Here is a 21,765-nt window from a genome sequence, read left to right on the forward strand (position 1 = left end):
GGTTTTCTTTATAACTGAAAATTAATTTAGATAAAATTAAGAACTTTATGCTACTTACATTTTTTTATTCAATAAATAATACATTATTGTTTTCATGGTAATGGTTCATATGGGACAAACAACAAACAATAACGTACTGAACGTGTATCTTATAACAAACCTTATACTTATGTTCTTGGCATTTGCTAAGTAAATGTGTTTAGCCGCATCGTTACCAACGGGTCAGATTGTGGTCAAATTATTTTTATATATATTCTAAGAATACGAATGTACTTACTTTAGTTATCCAACGAAGTTTCGAGCATCGCATTAACAAGTCATCCTATCAGCTTTAAAAAAAAACCCCTGGGCCCCCGTAAAAAGCTGATTTTGACTAATTTTGTTTACCACGTCTCTTTGCAAGAAAAAGGGCCAAGAAAATTCTTTCAGAAAAAGCCTATTCGACACGACAGGGACACAAATTTAATTTACAAATGTGTTGCAAACGCCAGCAGAAACCTTTCTTTCAGCAAATTAAATGATCCCACGTTGGGCCATGGTTTGAATACCATGCAAATTCAAATAGGTAGCCCTATTTCTTGGTATTGAGGGGTTGGAAATGCTGAAATATTGAAATGTAACGACGGTTTCTTTTTGCCAAATAATATTATTATGCCCGAGTAGAGAAATGTGTCAATAGATTACCTAAGTAAAATGTCGTATGAAAATCCACATGTAAATAATATACTTAGTGTAAAATTTTATTTATTTTTTATTCATAATACTCGTATATACGTCTTACTGCTGGCTACGGGCCAGGGGTTTAAAATGGCCACATCGAAGCAATTATTCTAAGTAAGCAATTTGACATTTGCGCATTTAAAAGTCAGTGCGCAATGCAAACAATTGTCAAATAGCAATATTTCTTTCTTAGATGAATTACTTCGATGTGGCCTTTTTAGATTTTAGAAGATGAACTGAGTACATGCGTCATCTGATGAAATATTTGAAAGAATTAATCGACTCTAGTGGGTCGATAGCGATAAGCGCTGATTGAGGGAAATCGTCGACCACGCCGGCGGGTCGGTATCGGGGTACTCTACACGCCCTAACTATACAAAAAGTTCACAAACTCTATACATTAGGCAAAATATTTGGCTTGGCCGTTTCGCTACCATCACATAAGCGTAAAGTGAAAAAAAAACATATCGCTTCAGTGAGTCAGTGAGTGTCAAAGTCGGGGATTTTTATATATCAATAAAATCTAAAGTATAAATAGCTATGCATTTGAAATATTTGGCTTGGCCGTTTCGCTACCATCACATAAGCGTAAAGTGAAAAAAAACATATCGCTTCAGTGAGTCAGTGAGTGTCAAAGTCGGGGATTTTTGTATATCAATAAAATCTAAAGTATAAATAGCTATGCATTTGAATCTTTATAGGTTTAATAAGTCCACCGCTGAATACATAATAATATGCTATGAATTTGGTTTATCTGGTATAAACCTGAGTTATGAGGGTTCAAAAAATCGACGAAATATTTCAAGAAAAGGTAGTGTCCTGCCCTTGCCCTTCGCTTTGTTCGTCTTTGCAGGGTCATTCCCGTGCCCTCACATAACGGGAATTAGTTTATGGAACAAATCTATGGCCACTAATGTAAATCCCAAGCAATTTAGCTCATCAAATTAATTATTAACTAGGGCTTGTCCATCGCAGACAGTAAGCCTGATAATAACTGAATTAGCATCCATATTGAAACCACCGCTAGGGGTAATTTATGCAGCTACAATGAATATTGTAATGTAGTGACCACGCAACAGGGTTATTATAGTGCAGTCATATTTCATAGCACTTGGGCTGTAAAATATAGAGCATAGGTGCGTTTTTATAGTGTCGTTCTTTTGCTTGTAAATTGTCGGGAAGACACTTTTTCTAATCGACGACCGGCAAAGGCATTTACTACTTGGCTGGATAATATGACCGTAACATGTCTATGATATTTAATGACATATTACGTACCTACGTGGTATTGAGTAATCTAATTTTTTTACATGGAATATTATTATACGTGTGTATTAATATTATAAATATAAGCAGCTCTAGTTTAGACCGCTGGAACCGCAGATACTAGGCTGGAGCGATTCGTATGAAGATGAACGGGACTTAGAGAATTTTCCGAAGACGTATTATTAGTATCTCCTTACTGTCATGCAAACAAACTCCTGCTTAAAACTGTCGTACTTATTGATATTATAAAAATGCTAATCAAGCTTGTCTAAAAATAACAAGATATTAACATAACACAAGCTCACGACTATATCTCAATTAGGGTAGTCAGAGGTACATCCATCGCAAGATGAACTAAGTATCCACCCATCACCGAGCTCGCTGTTAGACCAACGTGATAGGTGGTGAGCCGTATCGCCATCTGTAATTTAAGATGGTCAAAATCCAAATCAAATCAAATCAAATATACTTTATAGCACAGAACTAAAATTTCAACAATCAGACAAAACACATGAATACAGTACAATTTGGGCGGCCTTATTGCTCTAGAGCAATTTCTTCCAGGCAACCAACATAAGGAAACAAACATTTACAGCTAGGATGCGGGATGGTGCACCAAAAAAAAAAATACCTAAAAGTAAAACTAAAGTTAATAACCAACCTCATTTTTCGTTGTAATGTATTTACGAATTTTATTTATAATATAAAAATAAAATATGCCAATAATGTTATATCACCGTTTTGTATTCTCATACAAATGCCATAAATCGTTTGTCTAGGTTATAGCCTGTTTAAAATATCATCGGCCAATTTTATAGTGTCGTATGTATCGTAATCGGGCTGTACGTTATTAATTGTCCTTCCATCTGAGCTGTATCTCAACCATATTAGGTTGCCGGTTGAAATTATAATGCACTGGCCAGGCAAAGATGCAAAATAATAGCGCTGTCATATTTCATAACGGAAGTCTACACTAGGACCTAACGGTCGTAAAGTATAGTGCATAAGCATGGCATAAGTATGCTGGAGACTAATGTCCTGAACTTTTTATGCTGCCTTCCTTTTGCTTTGAAATTGTCTGGCAGTCAGTTCTTATTAAGCCATAACTCCTGGAAGTAATTTTATTCTTTTTGCATTTTCATTATTAAGTAGTTTTTGTTAAGTTTAATTGTAACAATTTTTTTTCATGTAAAATTAAGGCAAGATGAAATTATTGCAATGTTAAAAAGTTATCAGATCTCGTGTAGAGCCAAGATTCTAACTCCACACGCCTTAACTATACATACACTAAGTTCACAAACTCTACATGTTTAGGCAAAATATGGAGCTTGCCCATTTCGTTGCTACAAGACTACAATTATAACAGAATGGCTATGAACAGTCAATTTTGTTACCTTATGCTCAGGTGACGGAAGCAAAATAGTTTTTTCACCTTATACTCATGTGATGGTAGCAAAACGGCCAAGCCACATATTTTGCCTAAAGTGAGTGTAGAGTTTGTGAACTTAGTGTTTGTATAGTTAGGGCATGTGAAGTAAGCTTAGCTTTACATGAGATCTGATAACTTTTTGACATTGCCATCGATATGATCGAGATTGAAAACTTATAATGAATTTAGGCGTTATGCTTCTATGCTGTTCTGGGAGCAAATAAAAAACATAGAACACGTTCAGCTGCTTGTCTTCCCGGGCATGTCGTAAAAACCGACAGAGGGATTGCGTCCTCTAACATAATGGACTAATGTTATGGGCGATAGGCTGATCCCTTATCACCATAAGGTTCATCATATCCATCTTAGGACTTCGTATCAACAGTGGCTGCAAGTTGTCTTTGATTACTTGTGGCTCTGCTCACCCCATTTGGGATTACGGGCGTGAGTTTATGTATGTATGTATGTAATTTAGGCGTAAAGTGAAAACTTTTACTACGGCGTTCTAAAATTGATTATGACGAACCTTAAAAAAGAAGCAGGTGAGCGGCAGCTTACTGCGGTATAACCGTCTATTTTGGTCAAATCAACGGTGTTAGCGAAATTTCTACAAAAAAAAGCAAACAATAAAAAGTAGAAAAGTCACTCAGAATAACATTTGTTTACAGTAAAGACGTTCTGAATAATGTTCTGCAACAGCTAATTGGGAGAGCTTTTTGAGTAAATAACAATGAGCTATTCTGAAGTGCTGGAACGCCTGCAAATAAGTTGAATTTGAAGAAAGGTCATAACACCATCTTAGTGGGAGTACATCTGCTCAAGGTACATTTACATGGGTCGATTTTGGTCGTAGAGTTGCATATAGGTAAAGACCCATCAATGTGATCAAGACTCATCCGAAGCATTATGGTGAAACGTGAACTATAATTATAACTTAAGGTTATTTGGTTATTAAAGTATGTATATTTGCTTCTGGAAAATTTTATTCCATATATACTATTAGAGTATACACAGAGAGCTCTGTAATAGGTACTTAATTACATTTATGTAATATTATTTGAAAGCCATAAAAAGTTAATAATCATAGTTAAAGTCACAAGTTTATAAAGTGAGAGGTTATTTGGTTATTAATGTAAGTATATTTGCTTCTAGAACTTTTTATTCCATATAATATACTATTAGAGTACACAGAGAGCTCTGTAATAGGTATTTAATTACATTTATGTAATATTCAACATACAGTTATTATACTCATTGTGCAATCATCTAGTCATGACCGTTAGTTTAAATGGTTTAATAGAAAAAAAATAGTAGTTTATTTTTTCTTGTACCTATTCTCCTTTTTTTTGTTGTTGTAGTGTTGCCTGGCAGTAACTTTTCATACCTTTTGTTATTCCGTTAATTTTTTATTTATTTTTTAAAAAAACAAATTCTACATACATGATAATTACATAAGTTGTGCACGTCTGTAATTGGTGCAAACACTAGTACTAGCCTTAAGAAAGTTTTATTAATTGTTGTGTGTTTGTACTGTTGATGTGCCTAAAAAATAAAATAAATAAATAAATACTGTACTGTTTATGTTACGACTTATAATATTATGTGAGAGTCATTGAAAGTTAATAATCATAATTAAAGTCACAAGTTTATAAAGTGACGTTTCTTATCGTGGATTTGAATAATTAATAAATAGCACTTTAAGAATGTGTGACATGGCACTATAAATTAAAAATGAAGCAAAAAACATAATCAACGGCTAATGTGTACCTTTGCCGTATAATATTCGCATTTAATAATAATAGTAACGACATAATACATACTATAGTACATTAAGACTATAAACATGCTAATAAAGCCTTTCCCTCGTTGAGTCTTTTTATAGCGACGAGGCCATTTAAGTTTTTTTTACAGCAGTAGCTGAGCGTATAAACGTTACAATGTAGAACTTGAAAAATAAAATAAAAGAACCTTTGCGAGTTTGACACACGGAACAGACAAAATACCAAAAAAGTGCATCAAATTCTTTTTTGCGCAAAGTATTGTTGAATAACTTCTTCTGTTATTACTTTTTGCCAGATCAGATCGTAGCGATACCACAAATGTTATAAAGTAACTATCATCATCATCATCATCAGCCCATTAACGTCCCCACTCCAAAGTAACTATACATTTGTATAATTATTATATGTGATTCTGTTACATAAGTGAGCAACGTGTATTTTCCTGGATATTTTTTTTTATACTAGCCTTTTTTATATAAGCTACTTAGCCGGACAAACCAGATATTTCATTGAACAGTAGGTATATTTAATGATGCAGAGAGGAAAGGTTTGATGCCTATGAAGTGCAAAATCAACTTTTAATCGACTAACGTCTTTTCCTTAAAAATGAAATTAACAATTGAAAATAATGCTTATGGCTGTGATAAAATTCTCACCAATGAAGGTGAAAATAAGACATTTTTACACTTAAACCTGTACATTGTAAAGGTCCCCACGTGAGCGCAGTAAAGTTTGCCGGTGTCCCAGTTCCCGGAATAAGCTTCTTTACTGCGTCGCATTCAGAGCGGCTTGTTTGCCCGCCATGTTTGCTCCCCGACTTTTGTCCCGAGTCACATTTTTGTGGTTTATTTAGGGAGCATTGGTTCCAAAAGAAATGGGGTGGAAATATTTTGTGTCAAATCCTTTCCTGGGATTTCGGATTTAATTGACGTTGCAGAGAAATGTTGTTTTGTACTTTTCTTGTGATGTTATATTTTGTGTAAAATAAAAACCTGTAAACACTTATTACTCAGCACTTTTATGATTATAAAAACAAGTTTTTCTTTGTTCCTGGAAGTCTTAGATTCACGTCTATACCTACTTATTTTTTGGTAAAGACATACAAATAAGTTACCTACAATTCTTTTTAAATATAATTTTGTTTTGGAATAATTTCGAGGATATTTATAGGTACCACAAAAATTTCAAAAATTATGTGTACTTACTAAAATGAGAGCCATCTAGTTATTTTAACCTGAACCACCACATTTTTCGCCTAGGTGAGTGTCAAGCTTGGAAAGGTTTCAGTTGGTTCCAAAAGAGTTTCAGCGAGCTACTAGAGTTTCAGGAGCACTTAAATAGATGGCGCTGTATGTGATGTTTTAACGATGTTTTATCCCTATAATAATTGTTGGAAAAAAAAATTGTTTTACAACAATACTTATACATAACTGTATTATATTTGAAAAGTTTAAGATTGATGAAGACAACAAAGACTAGGCGACCGTCGAATCTGAACGTGCTTAGCTGTGGCGCTCACATAACAAGCGCCTTTTTGACAAATCACATTGTGATGTGATTCTCAAACAAAAACTCGATAAAACTGAGATCACATTTAATTAAAATCACATCCGAGTGTGGTTTTCAAAAAAGGAGCTTACTTGGTGTTCACTATGCTACATGGACGAAGGCGACATGGACAAGGACGTGGATAAGAACATGTTTTAATAAAACACCAATACCCGGAAGTATAAGTTATAATAAAAGTTCATATAATTAAATCATAGCATAGTTTTCAGTAGTTATACTAGCACAGTGTCGAAATATAGTTTTATGATGTGAGCATTATTATTTGTTTAAGATACAATAGCTTATAGTTATTTGCATTATCCAAACGATGAAGAATGAAGTTTTATGGACTATACTTCAATTCTTCCCCTTTATTGAAGTATATGCCACATTATTGTAATGATAATGATTTTATATAATTGTACTTTTAAACACGCTTTCGTGATAATTTACAATAAGTAGAACTCTATCGGATCGACTGTTTGTGCGTTGCATTTTAAACTTGGTCGAAGCTTCGAAAGTGCGGAGTATACTTATTTTAAAAATGTGTAAATTTCCCCACTTTACACATTGTATATAGGAATACCTAAAAGGGCTACACGAAAAATCTATGACGAAAAAATCCTTAACTTCGATTCACAACTCTCTCTCATAGAAATTGTTTAAAGAAAAGCGGACATCCACACACTAAATTAAAGCTATTAGGTTCGATAGTCTTAGATAATAGTTAGAAAGCGGCATCGAAGCTTCCTCCTCACTAAATATATCAACCCTATTTGTTTATTTAGATCACTCCTCTCCCAGGAGATGGTCCCCGTAAATAATTTTTCTAGATCTATGTCGCTTACCACGTCTCGTAAGCTAAAGTTATAGAGACCTAAGGCAGAAGTCAGGAAAACTAGCATATCCTCACAAGAAAATTCAAAAAGAAGATAAAATCTAAAACAATTTCTAGTAGTCTTAATTATTTACCTATAATAATCGACTTTTTAAAACCTATAGAACTACAAAAAATGCCAAAAAGCCATCAATCTAACGCTAAAAAAGCTAAATATTTTCCTATACTCTATACTTACAATCTATGAATTAATATCGTTGAATAGTGCTCTACACTTAAATTTTTCAAAGTGTGTAAGTTCTTGACTGTGAATTTAAGTAGATATAAATTGTTTAAAGTGAACTGATTTAACTTTATTTCATTATTCTAGTATTTGTAGTGTATTTAAATATTTTATATTCATATAGCTTATTTCGATAAATGTTTCATGAGAGACAAACACTTTAAATTTTATGCATTTTGACTTAGAGGCACTTCTCACGTGGCATTTTATGGTCATGACAGATACACAGTGCGCTATATTATTGCTATAATAATATAAATAGTCTTACTTTTCATGATGAAAGCTTAATTTAACTTAATTATAATGTTAAACGATTGGTAAATTTTATCACAAATATTGTAAACATTTGGACTGAGTATTTTTACAATACAATTTAACTTTTGTTCGGCATGTGTTACAGACCTTGCATCATTTAAAAATACTTTGAAAGAATCTCGCTTTAGCATTACGTTAAATAATCTTTCCGTTTTAGATTCTACACATTTGTCTCCCTTATCATCTTTGTCTTTCTTTAAAGATTTTGGTTCGTCAATGTTTTTACGCATCTGGTGGGCGTATTTCTACAGTGACTGATGTGGGCCCGGGTGCGGTGGGCGAACGTAGAGTAGCGGACCTTAGTGACGTAGCAGAGTGTCCACTACTAGCTCTTGACCCTCGACGTGACCCTGTAAATCAGTAACAAACATTATTTGACCATGTTTCCCAAATCCAGCTCAAGTTGACATGCTTTGAGCTAATCTCAGTGCATGAACTTCGCTTAATGAAGGAAGTCTCCATGCTCGGTAATGTGATTGCTATTTGAATAGATCTTTAAGTACCTACTGGAGTATGTTTGAAGCTCTAATAGATCTCATACAGTTACTAAGCTAGTTCCTAAAGATGTCAGTCATCGGTGGGTTGTGGCAAGGAGAAAAGTTTTATTTTTAAAATTGCTGGAAATTAAGTGTGGCTGCTTTGCTATTTACCCAAGAGAAATAGGATAATGATATAAGCATGCCAGTTTTAATATAACAAAGTGTCTTTTGGTGTAAAATTTTGCTGCCAATTTGTTTTTATACTAAAATAAATAAAACTATCAAAGTAAAAGTTTTGTCCCAATCCATAATAAGTAGGTGGATGTGTATTTTGAGTTATGTATGAGGTAGATGCGCTTCAAACAACACAATGTTCTAAATGGACTAAAAGCAATGGTAACATACTAACTGAAGTTGTATAATTTTCCAGTACTATCAAAAGTAGAAAATTTCAACATGCACATCTACTTCATTCAAACTTTGCTACAGGAAGATAGGGAAAATAAATTAAGTAACTTTTCATAATTCTTTTTACAGCAGATAAAATATAAATATAAGTCTCTAACATCACCAAAATAGTTTCTATTTCATTTCCGTAACATGTTGTTTTTTTTTTCTAATTTATTTTCCTCACATCCTGCAGTTGTGAAATCAACCGTGGAACAAGCTAAATTAAATATTCAAAATAACCTGAGGGTTTTCGGTGTAGCTGATGACTTTGGTGATGACGTGCTGTAGGATGAAATGGATGTTAAATTCGGTTGTGAACATTGACTTGTGTAAGACATTAACTGAAACCAAGTAGAATCCAAAGATGCGAAAAAAGAAAGAAAAGGTCAAAGACAAAAAAGTCAGAGCAGAATTAAAAATAAGTAAGACTAATGTTAAGAAATTTTGATAAGTTGAAGGTGATGATAGTGTAGATCAAAATGAAGAATCAGTTTAGTTGGACATTACACTTGACACAAAAAACGATATTATTTTAACCATTCAAGATTTACTGAAACTACCTGCATTTGGAGAATGAGGTCTAAGTTCTTGTTGGCTAGCATGTCGTGATGGTGGACGCATGCTAACTCGGGAACCACGACGATCCTTAAAAAAACAAATATGAGATTTTGAAAACTTTGCTGTGTGGAAATAATATGAAATTGATTTAAACTTTGTTAAACGTGATTGGTATTCTGCAGAGTTATTATTTGTTATCAACTTAACTTTGATCAGATTTAACAGTTAGCTACCTCCTTCAGACGGAATTTACTTCTTGACCAAACAAATAGACGAGAGCTCATACGCGTTAATAAATAACATCGCTCTTGGATCTGATCTTCCGAATAAGATTGAAAGTCTTTAAATAGACTTTAATCCAGGTCGACCGGAGCAAAGATAATCGATCCAGGTTCACAGACGAGGCGGACCTAAATTACAAGTGTGAAGCAACTGCGCAGACCATGTGCCACCTAATCGCTGAACTCTGAAACTTGCTCGCGGGAAGACCTATTGAGCATCCCTTCGTGCTATAGTCGTGGCAGCATATTGGGCTGACAAAATCTAGGTTTATTTTAAATGTTTTGCTATCGACACGAAAAAAGAAGAACTAGAAACACTTTAATAAATATTCCAATATTTTTTTACTTCAAGTTACCGGTTTACTTCCTCTACATCTTACATTTCTATAGAAGTTTTTGTGTACATTCAAATTGAGAACATCTTTCAAAGAACACGCTACCTACTTATTCCATTAAAACTTTCCATTTACATTTTACTCTGAAGTTTCGTAATTCATTTGGTAGGTAACGTTTAGAAGAATTAAATTTCTTCACTTCTTCACAATAAGACAAATTAATATATTCATCTTCTTTGTCTTATTCCCAATCACTTGGGGTTGGTTTTGCATGTCAAAAGTCTCCACCTATCTCTATCTAATAGTAACTCGTTCCTAGTTATTTCAGTCATATAATAAATATATTGTATTTACCTGCGAATGCAACAATTTGGAGTCCCTTAGCAAGGAAACGTTCATCAGGCGAGGATTCGGTGTGTTGAAGATGGTTCTGTTCTCCCTCCATCGTGCTCTGAAAGAATAGTTTAAAAGTGGTAAACTTATTATGTTTTGTTCAAAAATAAATACATAAAAATGTAGACGAATCAATCGTATACGATAACACTGCTTGGTCTTATTAAAGTGTTTCTTTTCAATTAACATTCATGGATAATGTATTGTAATGAGTCGCCACCGCGCCGTACAAAAGGCGTTCTCACAAAATATAGACGTCAATTTAAACGTGTGTGGAACGGACCCTAGATTCTCTTATAATAGCTTCTGGATCAGATCCAACGTCATTATAGAGGGCAATATATCCCTTGTTCTAAAAGTCGACCAAAAGTACTTTTAACATGTTGTAAAAAATCTTGGCTGCTACCATACTATGGTACGACATATGAATATTAAAATGTCACTAAAAATGTAAGCTGAATTGCGAAGGCCGAATGTCAAGTTTTTCTTTTTACAAAAAGATCCTCACCCGGATATATTTGTAGCTGGCATTTGAACCATTTAGTTAAAAAGCTGATTATTTCTAAAATATTTTTTAGACCGGTTTAGTAGTTCCAGAGATTAGTCTCTCCTAACAAATAAACACATCTTTCGACTCAAATCCTTGTTTCTATCTTTACAATTGCTGTATGAAACTTACGAAGCGAACAAACGCAGCACGACGCAAATGATGACGAACATGAGAGCCATTGCCACCAGGATTCCAATCATAGCCGGGTCGAGAGTCTTTAGCGATTCTTCCTTCTGCTTTTCCGCTGAAATTATAAAAAAAATAGATGTTTGAAAAATATTCTCCACAATAGAATTATTGAACTCAGACGATTCAAAGATATTTGTGCTTATTTGAGGTACGTATGTTTTTATGCAGTGGGTGTCTAGTCATTGTAGTTCTATGTGTCACCAGCTTGCTTAAACAGCTGGTTTGACCTCCAATACCGGACTTGCATCAATGAGTTATTAATTTATCTAAAGTACAATTTTCACTAACACAGTTGGCTTTGACCATTATAATTCACCAACTAACACTTTAGTTTAACAAAAAATCTCGGTACTCAGTATTGCAATTAATGTACCTCTGACTATCCTAATTGGGGATATAGTGATGAGATTTTTGGTAATAATGATAAAAAGTACATTCGTAGAACCCAGTTTGACACACATTAATTAGACAATGGAGTTTTTAAAAACAATTGGGTCTTACGATAATTCAAATAAATTCAACTAAAAATATTATTAATAAACTGGGTCCCAAAATCGTACCCAAGTACAGAAGTTGACGGCAATCGCAATCCATCAAGTTGTTTTGATTGAAATGGAAAATGAAACAGTTTCTAATTTGACTCAGTTTGAACAATTAAAACCACCATTAAGGTTTGTGTTATGTTTGGTTGTGTATAGTTTATTTATATCAACAGACAATGTTATTGTACCTAATCGTTGTTACTAGACAGTAAGTAACTTACATTATGATCGATATGATATACTATGTTGTCTGTCTCTTGGACTTTTGTATTATTTTCTTTGATTTGGTGTTATTTTATTTGCATTTCAATACAAATGCAAATAAAAGCATGTTGAGGTGGGTTGTAAGGTGGATTACCTACCTCATCAACCCTGGTATCACGGTTACTATTTAGCACCCAAAGGCTCCTGACATGACTCATGTAACGACTACATACTTACATCAGTAAGTAGTAGTAACCGGGATCAACGGCTTAAAGTGCGTTCCGTAGCACGAATTATCTCACTTTCAAAACTCCATTAACATCAATTATTGTGTCGTATTGTATAGGAGGTTTAAGAATCGCATGGATGTATCAACTCACGTTTGCAGATGATAGTTCCTTCGACGGTGATTTCCGCCACCATCTCGAACATGCATGCGCAGCGGTCGTTCTTGCATTCCGTCTGGTCCACCACCGTCTCGCATTGCTGGTTGAAGGTGCATGATTCGTTCACGCTCGCCGCTGGAATAAGGCATGTTACTTTTGATAACCAGGTAAAGTTTACAGGAGAGCACAGAAATATAGAGTGCCTACTCTATGCAGTTTATTATAAGGTATATTATTACGTTAGGGCGCTAATTAGACTCTAGAACAAGGCTTTATTCCTTAGCTACCATCTCTCTAGCGTTATGATTTGATATTTTGAAGGTCTGATGCCCCCTGAACGGACCGCTATACGGTACTCAATATTAATTTTATCAATAAAATCTACCTAATATTTTTCTTCACGTGTACACCAAGAATTAAATAACATACTTAAATATGTTGAATCCCCTAAATAATACATTGTATTCATCATCATTCATATCTCACAATGTTTTTTTGAAATATCTCCAAGGATTTCCAGATCAAGAGCCGATTGGTCTAACCAATACACTACTGAAGACACGACACGGGTTTACAATTTTAAATCCAAATATGAAAAGGGTCCGTATTTTATCTTTCGTCTTTAAACATCGTAAGCTTATAACATTAATAGTCAAAGAGACACGGGCTAGAATTAGAACACATAAGGGTTAAAGCTCTAACCTTGTCTCTCTTATCTTTAACCTTGGTCGAGTAACACGCTTGGCTAAAAGGAAACCTCTGTTAACACAGTAAACGAATACAATTATGTAAAAACATGACCTTCATAGTACGCGATTTTGTTTGTCATATTTCCATGTATTTATTAAAAGATAACAGGATTATTAGAACACGAATAAGAATGATACCACATAAAAAGTGATAGAAAGAGATAGAATAGATATGACAAAAAGTGCCGTAACATGCTCACAGTACGAACATTTCTTACGTTCTTAATATCTATTAGCAGCAGTGCCGCTAATCATCAACATAATAACTGAGGGATCGTTTGGCGAGAAATATACAAGATACCAGCCCCTACCCTTGAACAGCATTATATTTATTTTCCTTTAACTACAATTTATACACAGATCAACAAAACACCCTTCCACACTGGCTATCACACAACGTCTCCTTCCATTTTAAAAATCACTTTGTGAGACTGTCCTTTGTTTGGAAAGGACTTTTCAGGCTTGAATCACCTGATTGTCCGAAAAAGTAAGATGATTCCGTGCTTCGGAGGGCACGTTAAGCCGTTGGTTCCGGCTATTAGCCGTAAAAACACCTCCATGAATCCGCATTGGAGCAGCGTGGTGGAGTTTGCTCCATACTCCCTCCGGTTGATTGAGGGGAGGCCTGTGCCCAGCAGTGGGACGTATATAGGCTGTTTATGTTATGTTGTGTAATCCGTTCACTCCATTGGTCTCATTTCAATTATCCATCTTTTCTCTATTAGTCTTCGCTCTTACTTATCCCACATAACTGGATGCCACTTTATGATGAGGAACTATCTTATGGGCTAGCAGTCTACCGCCTTTTATAGATAATCATGTTATACAGAACATGTCCCCTTAATAGCCGGAATGGCTAATTTTCTTGACACTGGCCATGTGGCCATGCATAGGGAAAAAGTAAAAATATTAGGTACAAACTTTCTCGAAAGTTGCGCGAAACGTGTCACCTAGGGAATCGATATCCAATAATTTCAGTTCTAGGTGTTGCCTAGCCTTCGTCTAAATCATGAAGATATTGCTTCAGTATGGCGACCGGCCAAATCAAACACAATATTAACCTGCCTTCGTAATACGCCCGCAAAATTTTACGACCCGGCTGTTTGGGCTAGAGAAATAGAATTGAATAAATAATGTTTGAAACTTTATGGCTGTTCCTATTGCTGCAATACAGGGTTACAGTTCGTAGCTGTATGAAAATATAATTGTTACAAGGACTGCAATATTCTGATCTCCAACCGTAAGATAATTATTTACCGTTATTATGTTTTTTTTTTACAGAAACTTCTGCCTTATGTGGGATTATTATTAGGAGATATAAGGATTTATCTTATGATGGTTATCAGTTATTTACAATCCACACCAAAAACTAAAACGAATTCGGTATTTTAATTAAAATTATTTTTTTGGTAAAATGAAGCACCAATTCAACTTCATTCTGCATTTTTTTCCTATTTATGATGCTATTTACTGCTGTTATTATTACAATTTTTATCTAGGTTGCCTGGAATAAATTTCTGCATGAGCAATAATGCCGTCTGTTGTGCCTTTCTGTATTATGTTGTCTTTATTTCTGTATCTTGTGTCCATTGTGCTCAATAAAGTATTTTATCTATCTATCTATATTTTAGACTTAACACTGCCTTAATAACACGGTAAAACTCTTTTTCTAGTTTTCACTCATTTTTCTAAGTATTCAAAATTATGAATGACTTTGAAGGATATGTTACACTTATAATTATAATATTACTCGTGACTAACATGTAAGCTTTATAAGGTCATAACAAGTAAACATAAAGAAAATGATTTAAATAAATTCTTACTTTTTTATGCTAATGCCTTTTCTGATTCATACTCTAGCAGTTTCTTTGTTCACGTCAGAAAGTGGCATAATTTTATGACTACGGAATAAATTAAATGAATCAACAGGCTTCGATCGTCATAAAAATAGGTTTGCGGAGACTTTGTATTATGTTTAGAGTAGTATGTATAATGGGTGTATGGAATTAATAGTGACAGAACAAAAGCGATATGGAGTTAAAGGCACGCGACATGCAACGGAACTGCATCGATCCGGTTTTCCCTAACTAACCCGGGTCAAAGTTTTATGACTGTTATATTGCTGCAATCGATTTTTAAGGTTCCGTACCCAAAGGGTAAAAACGGAACCCTATTACTAAGACTTCGCTGTCTGTCCGTCTGTCTCCAGGCTGTATCTCCAGAACCGCGATAACTAGACAATTGATTTTTTTTACAAATTACGTATTTTTGTTGCCGCGATAACAACAAATACTAAAAAATAAATATTTAAGAAGGGCTTACATACAACAAGTTTCATTGCTCTTTTTTGTTTTATCAATATCTAATGTTGTTTACCTAGTCAATGGTACGGAACCCTTCATGCGCGAGTTCGACTCACTCTTGGCCAGTTTTCCAATCCATTCCTGATATCATAAAAACTTCTAGTCGTCAAGAAATACTATCAATTTATCACATCAGCTGTAAAATAGGTTTATTGACCTATCGTATCTTGAAGAAAAACATTAGAACACGTTCAGCTGCTTGGCTTTTCGGGCATGTCATAGTATGATGGACAATGTTATGGGCGATAGGCTGATCTTTTGTTACTAAATTATCCACCATATCAACACCAAAGTTAATGTTGAGCCGCCAAAGACCTCTGTCATGCCTCATAATTGAGTAAATAGTAGCTCGGATCGACTGCAATGATATTATATAGGTATGTTTGGCAGGTTATATATAGGTTTGGCGTTATATATCCTTCCAGCCGTATTCGGCCATAGAATAAGGAATAATACTGTAGCAGAGTTCAAACTCTACTACAGTACCCGAGGGGCCGGAGAAAAAAAAACGCCACGCCACGTTGGGCACCACTGCGGCACGCTGGGTGGTGAGGATATGGTATCCCGACGTCCGGCAGAGTACCCCTGATAAATTAGAAGCAAGCAGCAAGCAGGAATATATACAGTTTATTAAAAACACTTCACAAACAGGATAGGAGTATACATAGTTCACAATATACACACTTCACAAAAGAATCAAGAATTAGAGGGCACGGCCCTAAACAGTATAATACACTTGTGTTGTTTTAATAAAGTCGGGGATGCAGTGAGTCAAAAAAGTGTAAAATGAAAGGAAATGCGGAATGGAATGAGAATTTGGTAATTTTAAGTGATGACGGTCAGAACGAAAGGCCAGCATGTGCAGAGTTTGTACTCTGCTACAATACTATGTATAGAATGGCAACTCTGCGCCTTCCACCAGCGTCTGAGCTAGGTTTACCCCTCAAACATAGTTTAGATTTGAACTGTATGGCGTGAGACACATACATATTCGCGTGTACAATAACGTCAATGCGAGGTGTCTGTGTAAAACGAGGTTGTTTGTATGAAGTATCCGGGGTGTGATTCACGTCTCCATACTAGGAGCGCCTAAAATTCGGTATTATTATGGCTGACGTAACCGATCTTAGCATTAAATGAACGGTCACATCAACTGCATGTCAGTACCCCTCCGATACAATTATGGCTGTAGGTGGTCGGGCCAGCTCGTCGCGTTTTGAGCTTCTCGACGCTTCTGTTCAAAGCCATACACCTTGGTGTTCACAGTAAAAACAAACAAACGACAAAAATACGTTATATAACCACATATAGATTGGAGTAAAAAGCTGTATTCATACCGAAGAGTTTTACAGCCAACCAAAATACAATAACAACACATAAAAAGTACGAAATTGATGTTAAAGGAAAGTCATAAGAATTTGTACCTTTGTGTCGTAAAGCCTGCGTAAAACAATGAGGTACTTGAAGCGTAACAAAAAAGAACATCAAAAGGCCTAATAAAAGTATAAAAAGATTCGGCTTCAAAAGAGGGTTTATACCAGCAGGAACTGAATTCATTTTGTAATCATCGAAATTAATAGTCGAGAAAAAAAGTAATACAAACAAGCGCTTTTGGGACGTACTGTACTTAAATGAGTTGGTAGATAAATTGTTGTCGTTCAATTCGTATAGTCTGTCCCGATTTTTATTTCAAAGATTTTTATTAAATATTGTTACATTTGACAGTCTTCGGTTATCGCGGCAAGCACACTTTTTTACGTCTCTGGAATTGACCTGATGTCTTTATATATCCTTGGAATGCCTAGCCAATTTATACTCATACCTTGTTAAGAAGTGATACCAATATACATCAATGTGCGAAAGCGTAACAAATAAATTTATTTTTGCATTTATAATATTAGTCAGTGCTTTTATTTTGTGAAGTTTCCTTCGCAATCATCGTATTTCCGAAAACAAACGAATGTTGATTTTTATGTTCATCAATTATTAGATTTATTGTGTATCATAATTTGAATTTAGAATTGAGTAGATAATGTATTCTTATTTATTAACAATTGAAACAAAACACCACTAAAATACTTAAGTTCTGAATTTAAATTAACCTAGCGCAAACATTATACTTAGTTTTACAATTTATAATTATTACAATTTCTACCAAGAATCAGCGTGATACATTACAAGTTTTTATATTTTTTGTCTTAGCAGTGAGTAACACGTCCAGTGAATCATTTTAAATAATTGTGAATAAAATTGTAGCGTGTTGGCAAAATCTTGATTACCTTCATTTTCTTTGAAAACGATTAAAACTTCTTACAAATTGCATGATTCTATTGTATTAATATTTGTCAAAGGTACGAAAACTTTACATAAATAAAACTTTACAAACAAAGGACAGAATATTTTAAAAACAAATCGATGCAATTTAAGTGGAAATGGTTTTATTGGTGTTCGAAATAGCATTCGCTGTTTTATTTTAAGCGAAAGAAGGAAATTAAAAAAAACACTGAAAGTACTTGGTTCCAATGGTGAAATACAAGTATAATAATAACTTCCTTATTATAATAAATACTTCAGTGACAGAAAACAAAACATATCCATAACCTAATTATTTTTGGTATCATAAAGTCGCAAATAAACTCATTGCTTGAACTTGTGTTCATAATAGTTAGAAGGCAGACGAACATCAGCTAAACAACGCCGTAAGCGTGGCCAATTATTGGTCAGCAAAAATTTAGCTTCGATCGCCATCGACTCGCAAAGAAGAAGAATAGTTAGAAAATTTTTATTTGATTTTTTTTGGCAATAAACTGCCGAATTTTACAAACATTTTCTCAGGAGCTTTTCAAAAATGTATTAGTTGTAAGTGAAAAACGCTAACCTCGGTGGTAATGCATCAAGATTTCATACCCAATTTGTGCAAGTGCTTTCAGCATAGATGATTTATTCCCCATAAGGACCGTTTAAATGCAGACGAAAGGCAATTTTCAATTGCTCTGATATATTATTTTGTTCACATAAATTTCGCATTTATGGTACGAATCACCGCCGGACGTAACATTCATAAAACCATAAAAATGTTATTGTGCCCTAAACTCAAGTAGTTTTAGAATTCTCCTTTGAATTTAGGCACGCAGGCCAATTTAAGGGCAAGTCGCATCAGTTTTTTATCAAAGGTAAATTATGGATTAAATGAGGCTGAAATTTTAACTTAGGAACTGTAGCGTACTCGTACTTGAAATGTATTCAAGATAATGCTTTTCATGGTTAATGGAGCTTAACTATAAAAACTAGACTAAATAAGGCTAAATTTATTTAAAGTGTGTATAAATATTCTATTCACCAGTCTATTACTTACAATATAGAAACCATCTCTGCTCACAGTACGGAAATTGACTTGAATAATGCTTGCTTGTTAGGTATACAAGAGTGGAAAGACATATCCTATGCGAATTAGGTTATTATAACATCTGCGTCGCAAACAACATCAGATAACAATGGTAAATGTGGAAAAACTAAATTGTTTTACGTTTTACACTGAACCCGCTCTGCGTTCACCATCTAGGTATCGGACAGGAACTAAACGGGTCCCCTGCATCCTTAAATTACGAACTACTTAGCGAAGTAATCTAGAATTTACTTACTAGATTATTTGAAATACGAAATCGCGCGAGTTTAAACTACATAATAGATGATTGTTTAGCTGATGTTCGCCTGCCTTCTCTTACGGGAAAACCTGATTTTAAAAATCAAAAGCAAGCTTCGAATTTTGTCACTGTTTTTACGCGGAAAAATTTTCGTGCAGGAGAGGTGGGTTTTCTTTTTGTTATAATATATAATTATTATCTACTTGACCAAGGTTAAATAAAGCATTATATTCAAATTATTATTAGGTACTATTTATAATTAATATTGTATTATTTTTTCCTAATATAATATTATTTGGCATACTGCGCATATTGTGTCTACACTACAGTGCTTGTTTAAAGCTACTTGTAGTCAACCCTACTTGAAAACGCACTCAGTATGCTTTTGCAATAAAATGTTTGTTAATTACTAAGTTCAAGAGTCGTGGTAGCTCAGTCGGAAGAAAGCTTGACTCTTGCTGTGAGAGCGCAGGTTCGAATCCCAGCACGGGCTTGGAACCAATGGACTTGGGACCAATGATTTTCGAATTCATGTTTATAAATGATGATCACGTGCTTAGCGGTTAAGACAAATATGTGAGGAATACGTTTTGGAGGTTGGTGACCTAACCTGCATTGGGCTGGTTTACCCTTCCGGTTAGAAGGTTAGACAGGCAGTTGCTCCTGTAAAAAACCTGACCTGTCTAATATTCAGGTTAGGTAAGTGGATTCTGTGGGAAACAGGATAACACTAGGGAGATGATGAAGTCAGTAGAATAATCTATTTACGTCTTTATTCACTTCTGGGTTAAAAGATCAGACGGGCAGTCGCTTTTGTAAATAAACCTGACCTGTCCAATGTTCAGGTTAGGTAAGCGGATCCTGTGGAAAACGGGGTAACGCTAGAGAGATGATGAAGTAGAATAATCTACTTACGTCTCCCACATTTGTCGACGTGGTTGGTCACAAAGTCTTCCTCACACCGACAGTACTTCTGCACCTTGTCGCATATCGAGTGTTCGAAGCTGCAGTCCTGGATGGTGGAACAATGGTCACCATACTTCTTGTTGCCACGGGTCGATGGATCTGATGAATACAAATAAATGGCTTTATAACATAACATAAGCACAAGTTTAGTATATCCCAATTGGGATAGTCAAAGGTACATCCATCGCAAGATAAACAACCCACACCACATCGAGCTTTCTGTCAGACCAACGTGCTGTGTTAGTTAAAACACTGCACTTAATATAAATGAATTCTCTTCCTGCGTCATTGTTGCATACATAAAATTTGAGAATTTTCAAGGAAAGAGCGAATCGGCACTATTTGAATTTGCATGCTCCACCTTAAACCCAGATGTGGGGATCGTGGTCAAACGCCCTCAAATCTTTCAATAAAAAATTATTAAACAAGAACTTGACGTCATGTCTGTCGTTATTTTCAATATTTATATTATTATATCCAAAAGATTACCAACATACTTAGATCATGAAAATATTGACGGAAAATTACACTCGATATTAAAACAGGATTGTGAGCTGAATCATCACCTTCAGTATTCGGTACGGTGTCGCTAACACCCTCTACTGGCTAAACTGCTTCCTTATTTGCAGAGTACATCCAGATCCCGCATTAGCATACATTGGTAACAAAAATGAGCATTGTGCTTTTTGCACTAGTACTTAATTTGCCTTTTTTTATTTAAGTTTTAAGATTGTTAATGTGGTTTGGCCTAGGCATGGTGGTTTGGCCACAATTGATCTGGCTAGGTCGCAGTGGCCATTCGGGATGAATTAGTTCGAGCCCTCTCAATACATAAATTGTTAATGTGGCGGTATGGAAATAAACGGCTTTTTCTTTCTTACCATTCCCAATTGCTATGACAATGAGTACATTGTCGGAATGAGTACAATGGGGACATTGTCGAAATCACTTTGTGATACTGTCCTTTGTTTGGTAAGGACTTTTCAGGCTTGAATCACCTGATTGTCTGAAAAAGTAAGACGATTCCGTGCTTCGGAGGGCTTAAGCCGTTGGTCCCGGCTATTAGCCATAAAAACACCTCCACCAACCCGCAGTGGAGCAGCGTGGTGGAGTATGCATACCCCCTCCGGTTGATTGAGCGGAGGCCTGTACCCAGCTGTGGGACGTATATATATAGGCTGTTTATGTATGTATGGTAATGAGTGGTCAAGTGTATTTACCAAATGGAGCAACAGTGCCAGCGTCCTCAGCCGCCAACTGCGGTGGTCCCACGAACAGAGCTGCGAGCACGGCGACAGCCGCGGCCCGCGCGGCGCGCTCGCCTCGCATGCCGCTCACTGCCCCGCGTCACATGCCAATGAACCACCTGCCAATAAAAAAAAAGTTTCAATACAATCTCAATGTACACGGTTTCGGTGTCGGTTTTTTACAGATTGTACTTCGGGGAGTGTGCACAGGAGCTCCGTCAGCTCAGGACATCCAGACGTACGGCGGGA

At 35.3% G+C, this 21,765-nt stretch overlaps 1 protein-coding gene across 4 annotated transcripts in view; it reads right to left on the reverse strand.

Moving 5' to 3' along the window:
- Positions 1–6,918: 6,918 nt before the first annotated feature.
- Positions 6,919–21,765, reverse strand: part of LOC126369427 (uncharacterized) — an 84,489-nt gene continuing 69,642 nt past the window's right edge. The window contains exons 3-10 of one of the 4 annotated variants that reach the window (XM_050013839.1): positions 21,490–21,635; positions 20,219–20,368; positions 12,542–12,682; positions 11,356–11,470; positions 10,638–10,734; positions 9,670–9,754; positions 9,350–9,391; positions 6,919–8,530 (exon numbers count right to left, since the gene is read on the reverse strand). In XM_050013839.1, coding sequence (XP_049869796.1) covers positions 8,403–8,530; positions 9,350–9,391; positions 9,670–9,754; positions 10,638–10,734; positions 11,356–11,470; positions 12,542–12,682; positions 20,219–20,368; positions 21,490–21,598 — 867 coding nt within the window. In that variant the 5' untranslated portion in view covers positions 21,599–21,635 and the 3' untranslated portion in view covers positions 6,919–8,402. Of the gene's footprint in view, positions 8,531–9,349; positions 9,451–9,669; positions 9,755–10,637; positions 10,735–11,355; positions 11,471–12,541; positions 12,683–20,218; positions 20,369–21,489; positions 21,636–21,765 lie in introns of all 4 variants that reach the window. The other 3 variants (XM_050013840.1, XM_050013842.1, XM_050013841.1) reach the window with 3 other exon arrangements.

The sequence above is a fragment of the Pectinophora gossypiella genome, chromosome 9 (genome assembly GCF_024362695.1).
Source record: "Pectinophora gossypiella chromosome 9, ilPecGoss1.1, whole genome shotgun sequence".
Classification (NCBI taxonomy): Eukaryota; Metazoa; Arthropoda; class Insecta; order Lepidoptera; family Gelechiidae; genus Pectinophora; species Pectinophora gossypiella.